Consider the following 13,257-nt stretch of genomic DNA (forward strand, 5'->3'; position numbering starts at 1 on the left):
TAGAATATATTTATTGTGAATAAAAATAGGACAATAGAAAGTATTCATGCGATCTATTTTCCAGCTAACTAAAATGTTGCATATCCTTTTAGTTTCTCTTTTTTTTTTTTGAGTTGGAGTCTCACTCTGTCACCCAGACTGGAGTGCAGTGGCTGCTCCCGGCCACCGCAGCCTCGACCTGCTGGGCTCCGGTGATCTTTCAGCCTCAGCCTTCCAAGTAGCTGGAACTACAGGCGCGCGCTACCAAGCCCGACTAATTGTTTTTTGATTTATTGTAGAGATGAGATCTCGCTAAGTTGCACAGGCAGATCTCGAACCCACGGGCTCAGGCAATCCACTCACCTCAGCCCCCCAAAGCGCTGGGATTATAGGCTGAGCCACCAAGCCTGGCTATCCTTTTAGTTTTTCAAAAGTGTATGCACGTACACTTTAAAATGCGCACATGCATACAAATGGCATCACTCCACATATACAATTTTGTGAATAGATTATTTTTGAAAGTGTGTTCTTTTTTGCTATTTGAGATTACTTCAGGTATTGCAGCATGCTTTTATTTATTTATTTATTTATTTGAGTTGGAGTCTCACTTTGTAACCCAGACTGGAGGGCAGTGGCACACTCATCACAGCCTTGATCTGCTGGGCTCAGGCAATCCTTCTGCCTCAGCCTTCCAAGTAGCTGGAACTACAGGCACGTGCCACCATGCCCAGCTAATTTTTTGATTTATTGTAGAGATGAAGTCTCGCCAAGTTGCCCAGGCTGGTCTTGAACCCGAGGACTCAGGAAATCCTCTTACCTTGGCATCTCAAAGAGCTGGGATTATAGGCATTAGCCACTGGGCCCAGCCTTACTGCAGCATTTCTAATACAGGACATGAGCCCTTACCTCCAACTGGTAGATTCATGCCCAACTGGGTTTTTGGTGGGTTGGGAAGCTGTTGGGTGTGATGTAAGCAAAATTCTATGGACCGCACAAGTCAAAAACTCTCAGAAGGTCGGGCACGGTGGCTCACACCTGTAATCCCAGCACTTTGGGAGGCAGAGATGAGAGGGTTGCCTGAGCCCCCAGAGGTTTGAGACCAGCCTGGACAACTTGGTGAAACCTTGTCTCTACAATAAACCAAAAACTTAACCAGGCGTGGTGGCACATGCCTATAATTTTAACTATTTGGAAGGCTGAGGCTGAAGGATTGCCTGAGTTCAGCAAGTAGAGGCTGCAGTGGCCGTGAGTGTGCTACTGCACTCTAGCCCTGGCACCAGAGTGAGACTCTGACTCAAAGAAAAAAATTTAAAAAGCTCTCAAAAGAGTATTCTCAGGCCTTAGTGGTGACTGCATGCTGGCTCTTTTTGCTTCACTTGTCTCCTCTTTCCCCACCAAATGGAGCCCTACCTAGGAGCCTTTCTAATTCTGCAGTGGTATTGTGGCCAGGGAATCCTAAGCATCTTTTTATCTACTTTCCTGATAGGAGCCAGGTGGGAACAGTTGCCAGAGCATGGCGCCTCCTCAATCCCTGAGACAGGTAAACACATCGCAGGCAGAAGGCCGGAGTCCATCTCTCTAGTCACTCTTCATCTTTCCCTTTTCCCAGGGCCATGTGTCCCATGGGGTGTCATTCTGTTTTTCGTGGACTGTTTCTCCATTTGTTCTTTTTTCCCAGGGTGACCCCGGCCTTCTTGAACTGAATGTGACACCAACCTTTTAGAAACTCTCCACCATACCCTTCCGTGCAGGTCTGGCAGTTTGAGCCAAGAACTGTGAGACATGGGGCTCTGGGGGACATCCTTGTCCCCACCAGGGATGGCTTTGTATAGGCCAGTTGGGAGAACTGGTGTTTGCTTCTAGGGTTCTTGCTTTGTGCCCGCGGAGACTGCTGCACATTGGGTCAGCGCTTCTGTTGCTTGTGCTCTCAGAATTATTCCTGCAGGTATCTGTAGGGCATGATGACTACATGGGTTCTGGGTCATGTCCCAGTTCTGCCTTCACCAGCTGTGTGATCTTGACCTCTTTGAGAGTCAGTTTCCTCAAATGTGCAGTGGGTATAACAGTGATGCCTACTACATATAGTTGTTGTGAAAATGAAGTAAGACAACACGTGTACGTCACTTTGCAGATGATCTGGGATACAATCTGGATTCAGTATGAATACATTCCCATGTAAGCAAGACATCCTCCACCTCCTAAGGCTATTCGACATTAGGCACATTGAAATGGTATACCCAAGGAACTTGGGCTGTTTGAAATATGGAGGAAAAGTTGCTAGCTAGGAGTGGCAGTTAGCCTAAAATGAGGCTCAAGGCAATGAATTCCAACTATCCACACTCCCTTACCCTGTGATCTCCCACTGACTGACTGCATGTTGTCCCAGACTGTGAGGAAGACTCTTTAAGTGGTGTTTGAAATAAGAGGCGGCCTGCAAACACAGGAGTTGTGTTCTTTCCTCTGTTGTCTTTTGTGCAGTTACCTTTGCTTATGGGGTCAGGTACCTGAAACTCTGCTTCTTGCTCCTATTCCTTCCAAACATCTGTAAACCAGTTCTCCACACCGCCTCGTGTGTGTGTGTGTGTGTGTGTGTGTGTGTGTCTGGCACCAGTTCACAGCCTGCAGCAGTGCTGCTAGCTGTCTTATTTCTGTAGGTTTTATTTCCATCGTGGGAGTGTGTGTGGAAACGCCCTCCTCGCCTCCCACAGGCCTATCCTGGTTCTAAGGTCCCCACCCTCTTCTGACTGTGCTGTCTAAACCCCCACACCCTCCTTTTTTCTTACTACCTTTTAGATTCTCCAACCTAATTGTCACAGTGCCTCTGGGAACAGCAGGACAAAGTGAGGCAAAACAATATGGTATGAATGACCAAAAAAGTGGTGTGGCTTTCAGAAACCCGAGTTCCAGAAGCCGCTGGTGCCAGCATTCGGAACGTTTTTGATTTGATGGAATCTTCAGCCATAGCAACTAGTTCCTCCAGGCCATTCAGTTGTGGAAACAGCAGCGGGACCTCCACGCTACATAGGGTCGGTGCTGTGTGTGTTTGTTCCAGTAAATAGGCCTTCTTCTTTGTTTTTTGTTTTTGTTTTTGGCACTGATCTATTTTAAAGTTTTTGAGTATGAGATTACAAATTACAGCAGGCCTTCTCAACATTCTGACTGAGAACCCTAAGTTTTTCTGTTTTATATTCTCCCAGATCCCTGATTTTCTTTTTTCCATGGAAAACGTTTTAAGTCGAGGGACTACAGTTGCCACCACAGCATGTCCCAGACTATGTTTTCCAGAATAGCTATCTGTGCCACTCACCTGCAGATGAGGCTGAATGAACTGTTGACTACATGTTGTTCTAAGGCAAGTAGACAAAAAGAAATTGATTGTACCGTTCCCTTATAGAACATTGCAGCTTATACTTCCCCAAATGCCTCTGCATATATTTTCTCGTTTAAGCAATGAATGACTTTATGAAACAGAATAGTTGTTTTTAACCCCCCTTTAGGCAGTTGAGAAAATAAATTAGAAGGGGTTATTCATTCATTCAAGAGAATAATTGACCATCAACTATGTGCCCTGCACAGTTATAGGCACAGGGGTATAAAAATGCACCACACAAACTTCTTACACTCATGAAATGTGCAGTCTAGTGGGGGAAATAGACACTATATTAATAAATTCAACATAATGTCAGGTAACGACAAGTGCTGTGGGGATCAAAAGAGCAGGCATTTTAAGGGGGTAGAGTATAACCAAGTATGCTGTTAGTTGTCAAGGGTTTTCTCCAGGGAGATAACATCTGAGCAGAGAGATGTGAGAAGTGAGAGAGAGAGCTGTATGGCTGTCTGGGGGTAAGAGCATCTTCACTGAGAAATAGCAGGTGCAAGGATCCTGTGGCAGGAGCCTGGTTGGGGACTTTACAGCACTGCCCTACAGAAAAGCTTCTCCAGTGCTGTCAAGTGAGAACAAGTCAGGACTTAAATTTGGTTGGACTTGGTGTACCACCCTAATGATTTTGAAAAGATTTTTGCTCTGAGAGAGGAGGGCATTTGAAGGTTACATGTGGGGAATGATATCATCTGATTTATGTTTTAAAAGAATCATTCTGGGCTGGGCTTGGTGGCTCAGTCTGTAATCCTAGGACTATGGGAGGCCGAGGTGAGTGGATTTCCTGAACCCGTGGGTTCGAGATCCGCCCAGGCAACTTGGCAAGACCTCGTCTCTACAGTAAATCAAAAAAAAAAAAATTAGCTGGGCGTGGTAGCGCATGCCTGTAGTTCCAGCTACTTGGAAGGCTGAGGCGGAAGGATCGCCGGAGCCCAGCAGGTTGAGGTTGCGGTGGCTGGGAGTGTGCCACTGCACTCCAGTCTGGGTGACAGTGATACTCCAACTCAAAAAAGAAAAAATAATAAAAGAATCATTCTGGCTGCTGTGTAGATCATAGGCTGTGGAGACAAAGCAGAATCCAAAAGTCATATAAGGTGGCTGTCACAATAGTTCAGATAACAGATGGTGACAGTTCAGTTCACAGTGGTGGCGGTCGAGGTGGTGAGAAGACCTGGGCTCTGATAGATTTGAGGATGGAGCTGGCAGGATTTGCTGTTGTTGCTGAGGTAGGGCCAAGGAAGACTCAAGGCTCAGAAGAATTCAAGGAGTGGTAGAATAACGATGTGGCCGGCTAAAGGCAGGCCCAGACTTCCTGACTGGCCCAGAGCTCCCTGTGATCGTCCCAGAACGTTTTGAGCAAGGGTCAGTAAGTAGCAGAGGTTCTCATCTGGCTTGGCACCTTCTTACTGAGGCCACTGTGGGTCTTCTAAGAAGTGACTCTCTGTCTCCCTCTACCAGCCTGCTTTTGACCATGGACATTTATTGATCCTTTCTGACTGGTAAACAGTGGAAAGAGGAAGTTGGTCAATTATTGTTGTGTCATCCTTTAGCTTATCTCAAGGACATTGGTGAGGAGCTGAAAATTCAGTTAAATAGCAAGATACTATTCAGTCTATTTGTCGTATTTAACTATTTTTATTTTTATTTTTTTCTGAGTTGGAGTCTCACTCTGTCGCCCAGACTGGAGTGCAGTGGCTGCTCCCGGCCACCGCAGCCTCGACCTGCTGGGCTCCCGCGATCCTTCTGCCTCAGCCTTCCGAGTAGCCGGAATTATAGGCATGTGCTACCACGCCCGGCTGATTTTTTGATTTATTGTAGAGATGAGGTCTCACCACCCAGGTGGGTCTCAAACCCACGGGCTCAGGCAATCCACTCACCTCAGGCACAGGATTACAGGCTGAGCCACCGAGCCCGGCTCTGTCATATTTTTAAAAAGCACCTTAAGGGGCAGGGCGTGGTGGCTCATGCCTATAATCCCAGCATGTTGGGAGGCTGAGGGGGGAAGATTGCTTGAGCCTAGGAGTTTGAGACCAGCCTAAGCAACATAGCGAGATCTCATCTCTACAAAAAAAATTAACTGGGCATGGTGGTGTACACCTGTAGTCCCAGCTACTTGGGAGGCTGAGGTGGAAGGATCACATGAGCCCAGGAGGTCAAGGCTGCAGTGAGCTGTGATTGTGCCACTATACCCTAGCCTGGGTGACAGAATGAGGCCCTGATACAACAAATAAATAAATGCACATTAAGGATCCTTAAAATTATTTTATGTGCAAATGTGAACTAAATAGAAGTGATTTGATAATCCCAAAAACTTATTAGTAGAACTTGTAGATAATAGATATTCGGGATTTGTTGCATTTGTGACTTATGACTGAATATTGACTAAGGAGCATCCCTAGGGATGATGTGGTCTTCGAGTATCCTGTGGGTTGCATCCATGATCCTCCTGGAATATGTGGCGGTGCCTGAGGGTGGTTGGTGGCTGTAGCACTGTGTTCTGCATCAAGCTCTCTATATTTCCAAATCTGGTTGGGTGAACTTCTCTACTTGGCTCAAGAGGCCTCTAAGGGATCAGCTACCTGTCCTCTTACTCAACAGGTCACTCCTAGTTAAGTCAAATCCTTTCTTTATAGGTTTCACATTCACTTTCCCTTGTTCTTACTATCCTCTGTGGCAATCATCTTTGATGTATTATCTCCCAGGTGGCTTCCTAATCCCCAGGATGAAGCAGAGGTCAGAGTGCACATGGGATCAAATGCTAGGAGGGGCTCCTGGAAATACCTTTTGTCAGCCTGGGATTGACCTGAGGGCCAGTTACTTCATTCGTGATTTATGCTGGACTCCTTACTGCCAACTTCTAGACATTGAGGTTTATACAGAGAAAAATTAAAATTCAGACCATCTATTGCACTGATTGCTAATTGCTTTGGTGGAAGATTTTGTGGGAAAAATACGAATGGTCAAAGGTAGTTTGAATAATTCCCAGTGACTTATTTTCACTCTTATGTGACTGCTTATTTCCAATACTAGACAAGAAGAGAAGGCAGGGTAGAACACCTGATGCAGGTGGATCAGGAGGGCCGCACAGGGGTGTCAGATGTGCAGGGCCACATCATCACCTGTATGGGAGTTCACTCTTGTGTGCCTGTGTATCCACAGCCGTGCAGTCTGTTCTTTGCATCTTTTCTTTTCCTTTCCTCCCTCCCTCCCTTGCTTCCTCCATCCTTTCCTCCTTTCTCTCTCTCACCCTCTCTCTCTTTCTAGTTGGGGTCTCATTCTGTGGCCCAGGCTGGAGTGTAGTGGCACAGTCATGGCCCAGACCTCCTGAACACAGGCGATCCTCCCACCTCAGCCTCCCAAGTAGCTGGAACCACAGGTGTGTACCATGCCTGGCTAACTTTTTGTATAAGGGAGGTCTCTCTACGTGGCCCTGGCTATTCTCAAACTCTTGGGCTCAAGCAATCCTCCTGCCTCGGCTTCCCAAAGTGCTGGTATTACAGGCATGAGCCACCATGCGTGGTGATCCTTTCTTAATAAATACTCTGCTGTCTGGCTTTGGGGGGGGGGCGGGGGTAGTCATTGGCATCCCCAGACAGATCCCTCTCCATTTCTCTCCTCTCTTCTTTTTGCCCCATGAGCTATGACTTTGCATCATTTCAGTGCCCAAATGAGACTGGAATGTTTGTCCACATAAATCACAGCCCAGCGTTGAGCTGGAAACCAAGGGCAGTTGTCCTCAGGGGCTTTCTGCTCATCTTTACAGCTTTCTTCCCTTTTCCCCCAGACCTGTGGAAAGGCCTATTTGCTGATCTCATCAATCTGTGATTTCAGATTTTGAAAGAACCAAGATCTTGTGACTTGGCAGGGGGAGCCACCCACCATGTGGACTTCCCCCACTCCCCCACTGTGCGGACCTGCTGTGCTTGGGGAAAACAGAATGTTAAGTGAGCAGTTTAGCTTGGACTTAATCCGGAGGCAAATCAGTAACTTTACACTGAGATACTCTCTCCATTGTGTTCTCAGGAAAATGAAGTGAATCACCGGAGCAAAGAATGTGCTCTCTGGTGCTACACCAATAATAAAGCACGATGTTTTGAATTAGAGGAGGGAGAGAGAGAGGGTAACTGAAAAAGCCTTGGCTGGTCACTGTGTTGTTCCCCTGGCCTCCCCTTCCCCTCCATCAGATATATGCTTGGATAAGAATTTTCTTCTCTAGCCTGGTTTTTCCTAAACTCAATCCTGTAGTAAAATGACAAGGCCATGTTAGACATGGAAATTACTGCAGAGCAACAAATCCAAGATGATTATTTCACGGAAGGCCCCAGGAATTGGAGATGAAGAACTGGTGAGAGCCTATGCCTCCAACTCAACCCAAATATGTTTTTCTTGCCCCTCTTGCTAATTAGTAAATCAAGACCAAATGAAAAATACAAATAAGTGCATGCCACAAATCTGTCACACTTGAATGTTTCTCAGCTTATTTCTGTCTTTCTGACTCTATCCTATCATTGTCGTTTGTGAGTAAAAGCACCTTGAAAGATTGGAGTTAGCTTGGGTCTTATAAATACAACTGCCTAAGAAATGACTCAGAAGTTACATGGTTTGTTTGTTTTTTTAAAAACAGAATGGCTGGGTGTAGTAGCTCACACCTGTCAATCCTAGCACTATGGGAAACTGAGGCAGAAGGATCACTTGAGCCTAGGAGTTCTAGATCAGCCTGGGCATCATAGTGAGACCTCGTCTCTACAAAATAAAAAATAAAAAATTCAGCTGGGCGTGGTGGCGTGTGCCTGTAGTCCCACCTACTCACTTGGGAGGTTGAAGCAGAAGGATTGCCCAAGCCCAGGAGGTGGAGGCTGTAGTGAACCATAATCATGCCACTGCACTCCAGTATGGGTGACAGGTGAGACTCGACTTAAAAAAAAATGCAATTAAAAAAAAAAAATTGCCGGGCTCGGTGGCTCAGCCTGTAATCCCGCGCCTTTGGGAGGCTGAGGTGAGTGGATTGCCTGAGCCCGTGGGTTCGAGACCCGCCTGGGCAGCAAGACCTCATCTCTACAATAAATCAAAAAATCAGCTGGGCGTGGTAGCACATGCCTGTAATTCCGGCTACTCGGAAGGCTGAGGCGGAAGGATCGCCGGAGCCCAGCAGGTCGAGGCTGCGGTGGCCGGGAGCGGCCACTGCACTCCAGTCTGGGCGACAGAGTGAGACTCCAACTCAAAAAAAAAATAAAAAAAAAAATAAAAATAAAAATAAAAAAAAAATTGAGGCCGGGCTCAGTGGCTCAGCCTGTAATCCCGCGCCTTTGGGAGGCTGAGGTGAGTGGATTGCCTGAGCCCGCGGGTTCGAGACCCACCTGGGCAGCGAGACCTCATCTCTACAATAAATCAAAAAATCAGCCGGGCGTGGTAGCGCATGCCTGTAGTTCCAGCTACTTGGAAGGCTGAGGCGGAAGATCATCAGAGCCCAGGGGGTCGAGGCTGCGGTGGCTGGGAGCCGCCACTGCACTCCAGTCTGGGCGACAGAGTGAGACTCCAACTCAAAAAAAAAAAAAAAATTAAGAACAGAAAGATGGGAGCAACCAGGCACTATTTTCCCACTCTTTGCAAGCCTCTTTTAGGTGTTTTCTGCTTTTGCTTTTTTTCAAATCATACATTCAAATGCTCAATCCTGGTGAGTCTTCGGTATTTTTGTCATTTAGGAAGCATTGCCTATTCAGATACACTCTTAGAATCAAAGAGGGCTCAACACACCAGCACAGTTGTTGCTCAAAAGGGACCAGGAGTCCTTCTTGCCCCAGAAAAGGAAAGATATTCTCCAAGAACAGTCTTGGGAGAAGCATTTTGTTGTTTTTGCAAGGATGTGCGGATCCAAGTTTTGTCTATTAAAGGAAAGGAATGGCCCGGTTCTGTTTGTGTGTTCGGAGCACACGACTGTGCGACAGAAACATCCATGCACCTCGTGGTGGTATTTTTCCATTCTCTTGTTTAGAACTCCTGGGCATAGACACATGTCCTGCACACAGCTCGGCATCTGTGATCCCGTCGTGGTTTAGAACCGACATCTTGATTCTAAACCAAGGAAAGGTTCAAGTGTCTATCCCTTGCTGCTTCTGGGTGGGTCATTCACTCATTCAACCAATTCTTACTGGTCACCTGTTGTGGGCAGTAGAGTTTTGGGCATTTGGAGTATTCCCTGTCCTTGTGGGGCGTGCCTTGGAAGAGAGTTTAGCCCTCAGCAGGAGCTTGCCTGTGTGTTCTTTTTCACTGGCTGCTGTTTGGGTGTTGTTGAGGTGAAGGGTGCAGATGCCTCCAATTAGGGATGCAGGCTGATTGTGGCTGCCCAGGGCTTGGGCCAACTGAGAACCATCACGTGGACCAGGGGTTGGACAGGACCACGAGAAAGGACTCTCCCCATGTTCTTGTGTCTAGCAAACTCGGTGCTGTTCTCCAAATAATGACAGGTCATCTGACACTGTGTAATTTGATAGGAATACGTAACCCCCCCCAACCCTGGGAACCAAAGCAAGGAATTGACCTGTCAGTTACTTTTAACTTTCAAAACTTGAATGTTTCCTTTAACCAAATAGCTCCATCATCATGGTCAGAAAGTCCACTATGGAGAAAGGCAGGACTTAGTGTTTATTTAAGCTGCCACGCGATGAGAGAAATTTACCCAATTATTCAAGGGCTGATTTTTCATCTTGTGGGTTTTTCATGCATATGTGCTCCTCCTCCTCCTTTCTTTCCCTCTCTCCCTCCCTCCTTTGTCTCCTCCCTCCAAGAATTTTATGGGAGCAGTAGAATGTATTGGCCAGGCAAGGATGTATATGGAGACAAACCTTAATAGTAGGAATCCTGACAAGTAAGGCTCTTAGTAAAAAGAAAGCATCATTTGGTGCCTTGGCAGCCCTGTTGGGTGTCTACAGAGCATTTTGGTCACAGAGTCTTCTTTGCCCACCATCACCTCGTAGATAGGTGTTACTCCCACGTGCAGAGAGGGGTCACCAGATCAGTAAACACAGGCAGATCCATGATAAATAGGCCATTGATATTATGTTCCAACACATGATAAAACGATATTATCTTCATTTGCAGATGTATGGTCACTCTGTAGAAGCTGCAGCAGACTGAGAATGGTTAAGTCACTTGGTGCAATTAAAAAGAGATAGAGCTGTCTCTTGGTCTCACATCTTCAGCTGATGGTCCTATTCTTTCCTTCATACTAGACTCCTGGCTTTTAAGACGGAGACTGTAGCCTTTTGATTAGGGCTCCTTGCTTTGCACCTTTCCCAGCATTTCTTCTGGCAAGAAGCTCTTTCTCTCTCATCCGTGCTCAGTCTTCATCCTCCTGCCCACCTTCCCACGATGTTTCCCTCCAAGGTATCCCTTTTCTCTTTTGGTTATTATTCTGCAACCTTGCCGAGTTCTTCTTCTTTTTGTCCCTCTGTGTCTCCTCTGGCTTAGCCTTGTTTCTGATCAGACTCAGCAAATGTTCACTGCAAGCCGACTGTGTGCCAGGTACTGTGCTGGGCTCATCACTCAGTACTCATTGCTTCTGCAGCCTCTTTCTGCTCCCACGTCCTGAATAGTGAGCCCAGGGGAGAGGGTGCTGAGCAAATCCCCTTGTGTTTGGGGCAGACTGAATAAACTCTGATAGACAATTATCAGCCCTCCAGTGTGACCTCTGGGGAATCGGTGGCTGAGAAGGAGAGATGAAGAGGAAGAGCAAGAGAGAGAGCGGCATATACCCCACAGAATAGAAAACATGTGCTCAAATACAAGAACCTGTGTGTTCATAGACACTCTTCACAATAGTCAAAAGATGAAAAGAGTCCAAGTGTCCATCAACGGATGAGTGGATAAACAGAATGTTGTGTATATGCACAATGGAATATTATTCAACATAAAAAAGGTGGGAGAGTACATGTCATGTTCACCATCATATCCCCAATAGAGCTGGCTTAGTGCATGGTGCCTAAGAATGTTTGTTGAATGAATGTATGAGCCGGGACTGAGGTCTGATCTGTGCTATTGCCTAGGTTTTGTATAGTATAACCAAAGGGCATAAAGAAGCAAAATGGAACTCACTCTTCTGACCCTAGTCCTAGCAGTCTTTCTTCAAGACCCAGGAGCAGTTGCCCAAAATGTAAACAGCTAAACTGTGGAATCCGTTCAACACATCTGTCCGGTTTGTTTTTTTAAGCAGCAGCATTACTGGTCCAGAATGCTAATACACATACTGCTTTGCATTTCTAATTCAGGAGGCAAGCCCCAAGCATGTTAAATTTTAATATGCAAAGGAAAAAAATTAGTCCATTCAAATTACTTCAATCACACTCAAGCCACATCACAAGATCACTATGCATAAGAAAGACAGAATGGATTTCTAAATCACATCCTCAAATCAGAGAAATAGACCTCGGACACACTCCTCTGTCTTTCATCCTTTTTTTTTTTTTTCCCCAATTGAGGTGAAATTTACGTAGCTAAAATTAACAATTTTAAAGTGGACAATCCAGCAGCATTTAGTACATTCATAATGCTATGCATTATGTATGCTATGCATTATATATGCTTTGAGATCTATCTGATTTGAAAGAAAGCCATTGAGCAAAAGCATGCCATTTCTCTCTTTCCCCAAGCCATGGAAACTATCAATCTTGCTCTGTCTCTTTAGATTTACCTATTCTGGATGTAGGAATGGAATCATACAACATGTGATCCTTTGTAACTGGCTTCTTTCATTTAGCATCATTTTTTCCAAGTTTCATCCATGTTGTAGCAGATACTGAGTCCTCTACTGGGGGTATGAAGGTGAGCATGACCTGGCCCCTGCCAGCAGGTGAGGTAGACACCCAAACAACTGATTTAGTATAAGGTTGGAGTTCGATGCTGAAAATCTCCCTAGGACATTATGGGAACCTAGAGTTGAAGGGAGTGGTTAGGGTGGAGGAAGGCTGTTAAGAAAGGCTTTCCCAGTTGGGCTCGGTGGCTCAGCCTGTAATCCTGTGCTTTGGAAGACTGAGGTGAGTGGATTGCCTAGGGCCGTGGGTTCGAGACCCATCTGGGCAACTCGGCGAGACCTTCTCTTTACAATAACTCAAAACTAGCTGGGCGTGGTAGTGCGCACCTGTAGTTCCAGCTACTCAGAAGGCTGAGGCGGAAGGATCGCCGGAGCTCAGCAGTTCAAGGCTGCAGTGGCCGGGAGCGGCCACGGCCCTCCAGTCTGGGCCACAGAGTGAGACTCCAACTCAAAAAAAAAAAAAAAAAAAGGCTTTCTGGAATTTAATCTCAAAGGGATATCTAAAATATTGCTGCATTACTCCAATAGACTCAGTGTTTGCAGCCCCACACCCCATTCATATGTTGAGACCTATCCCCAGTGTGATGTCATCAGGAGGAGATAGGCCTTCAGGAGGTGGTTAGGTCAGGAGGGCAGAGAGCCCACTCAAATGGGATGAGTGCCCTTTCAAAAGAGGCCCCAGGGAGCTGCCAGGTGAAGACACCGTAAGGAGGCAGCTGTCCATGAACCCGGACATAGGCCTCGCCAAGTGTCGAGTCTGCCAGTGTCTTTGACTTGAACTTCCCAGCCTCCAGAACTGCGAGACATACGTTTCTGTTGCTTGTAAGCTACTCAGTCTAAGGCATTTTGTTATAGCAGCCCAAATGGACTAAGACCAGTACCAATTAAGTATTTCAAGTATATGGCTAAAGTGCTAGCAAAGGAGGAAGAGTTAAAACTGAGTGAAAATATATTTTATCTTATTTTTATTTTTTTATTTTATCTTTTATTTTTTTTGAGTTGGAGTCTCACTCCGTCGCTCAGACTGGAGTGCAGTAGCCGCTCCCGGCCACCGCAGCCTCGACCCGCCGGGCTCCGGCGATCCTCCCACCTC

General features: G+C 46.3%; 1 protein-coding gene across 1 annotated transcript in view; it reads left to right on the forward strand.

Moving 5' to 3' along the window:
- Positions 1-2,843: 2,843 nt before the first annotated feature.
- BMP6 (bone morphogenetic protein 6) overlaps positions 2,844-13,257 on the forward strand; it is a 58,860-nt gene continuing 48,446 nt past the window's right edge. Inside the window, exons 1-3 of the mRNA XM_021717383.1 lie at positions 2,844-3,005; positions 7,382-7,478; positions 10,655-10,741. Coding sequence (XP_021573058.1) covers positions 2,844-3,005; positions 7,382-7,478; positions 10,655-10,741 — 346 coding nt within the window. The remainder of the gene's footprint in view (positions 3,006-7,381; positions 7,479-10,654; positions 10,742-13,257) is intronic.

This window comes from Carlito syrichta, unplaced genomic scaffold, assembly GCF_000164805.1.
Source record: "Carlito syrichta isolate Samal-C Ts95f unplaced genomic scaffold, Tarsius_syrichta-2.0.1 Scaffold309723, whole genome shotgun sequence".
NCBI lineage: Eukaryota > Metazoa > Chordata > Mammalia > Primates > Tarsiidae > Carlito > Carlito syrichta.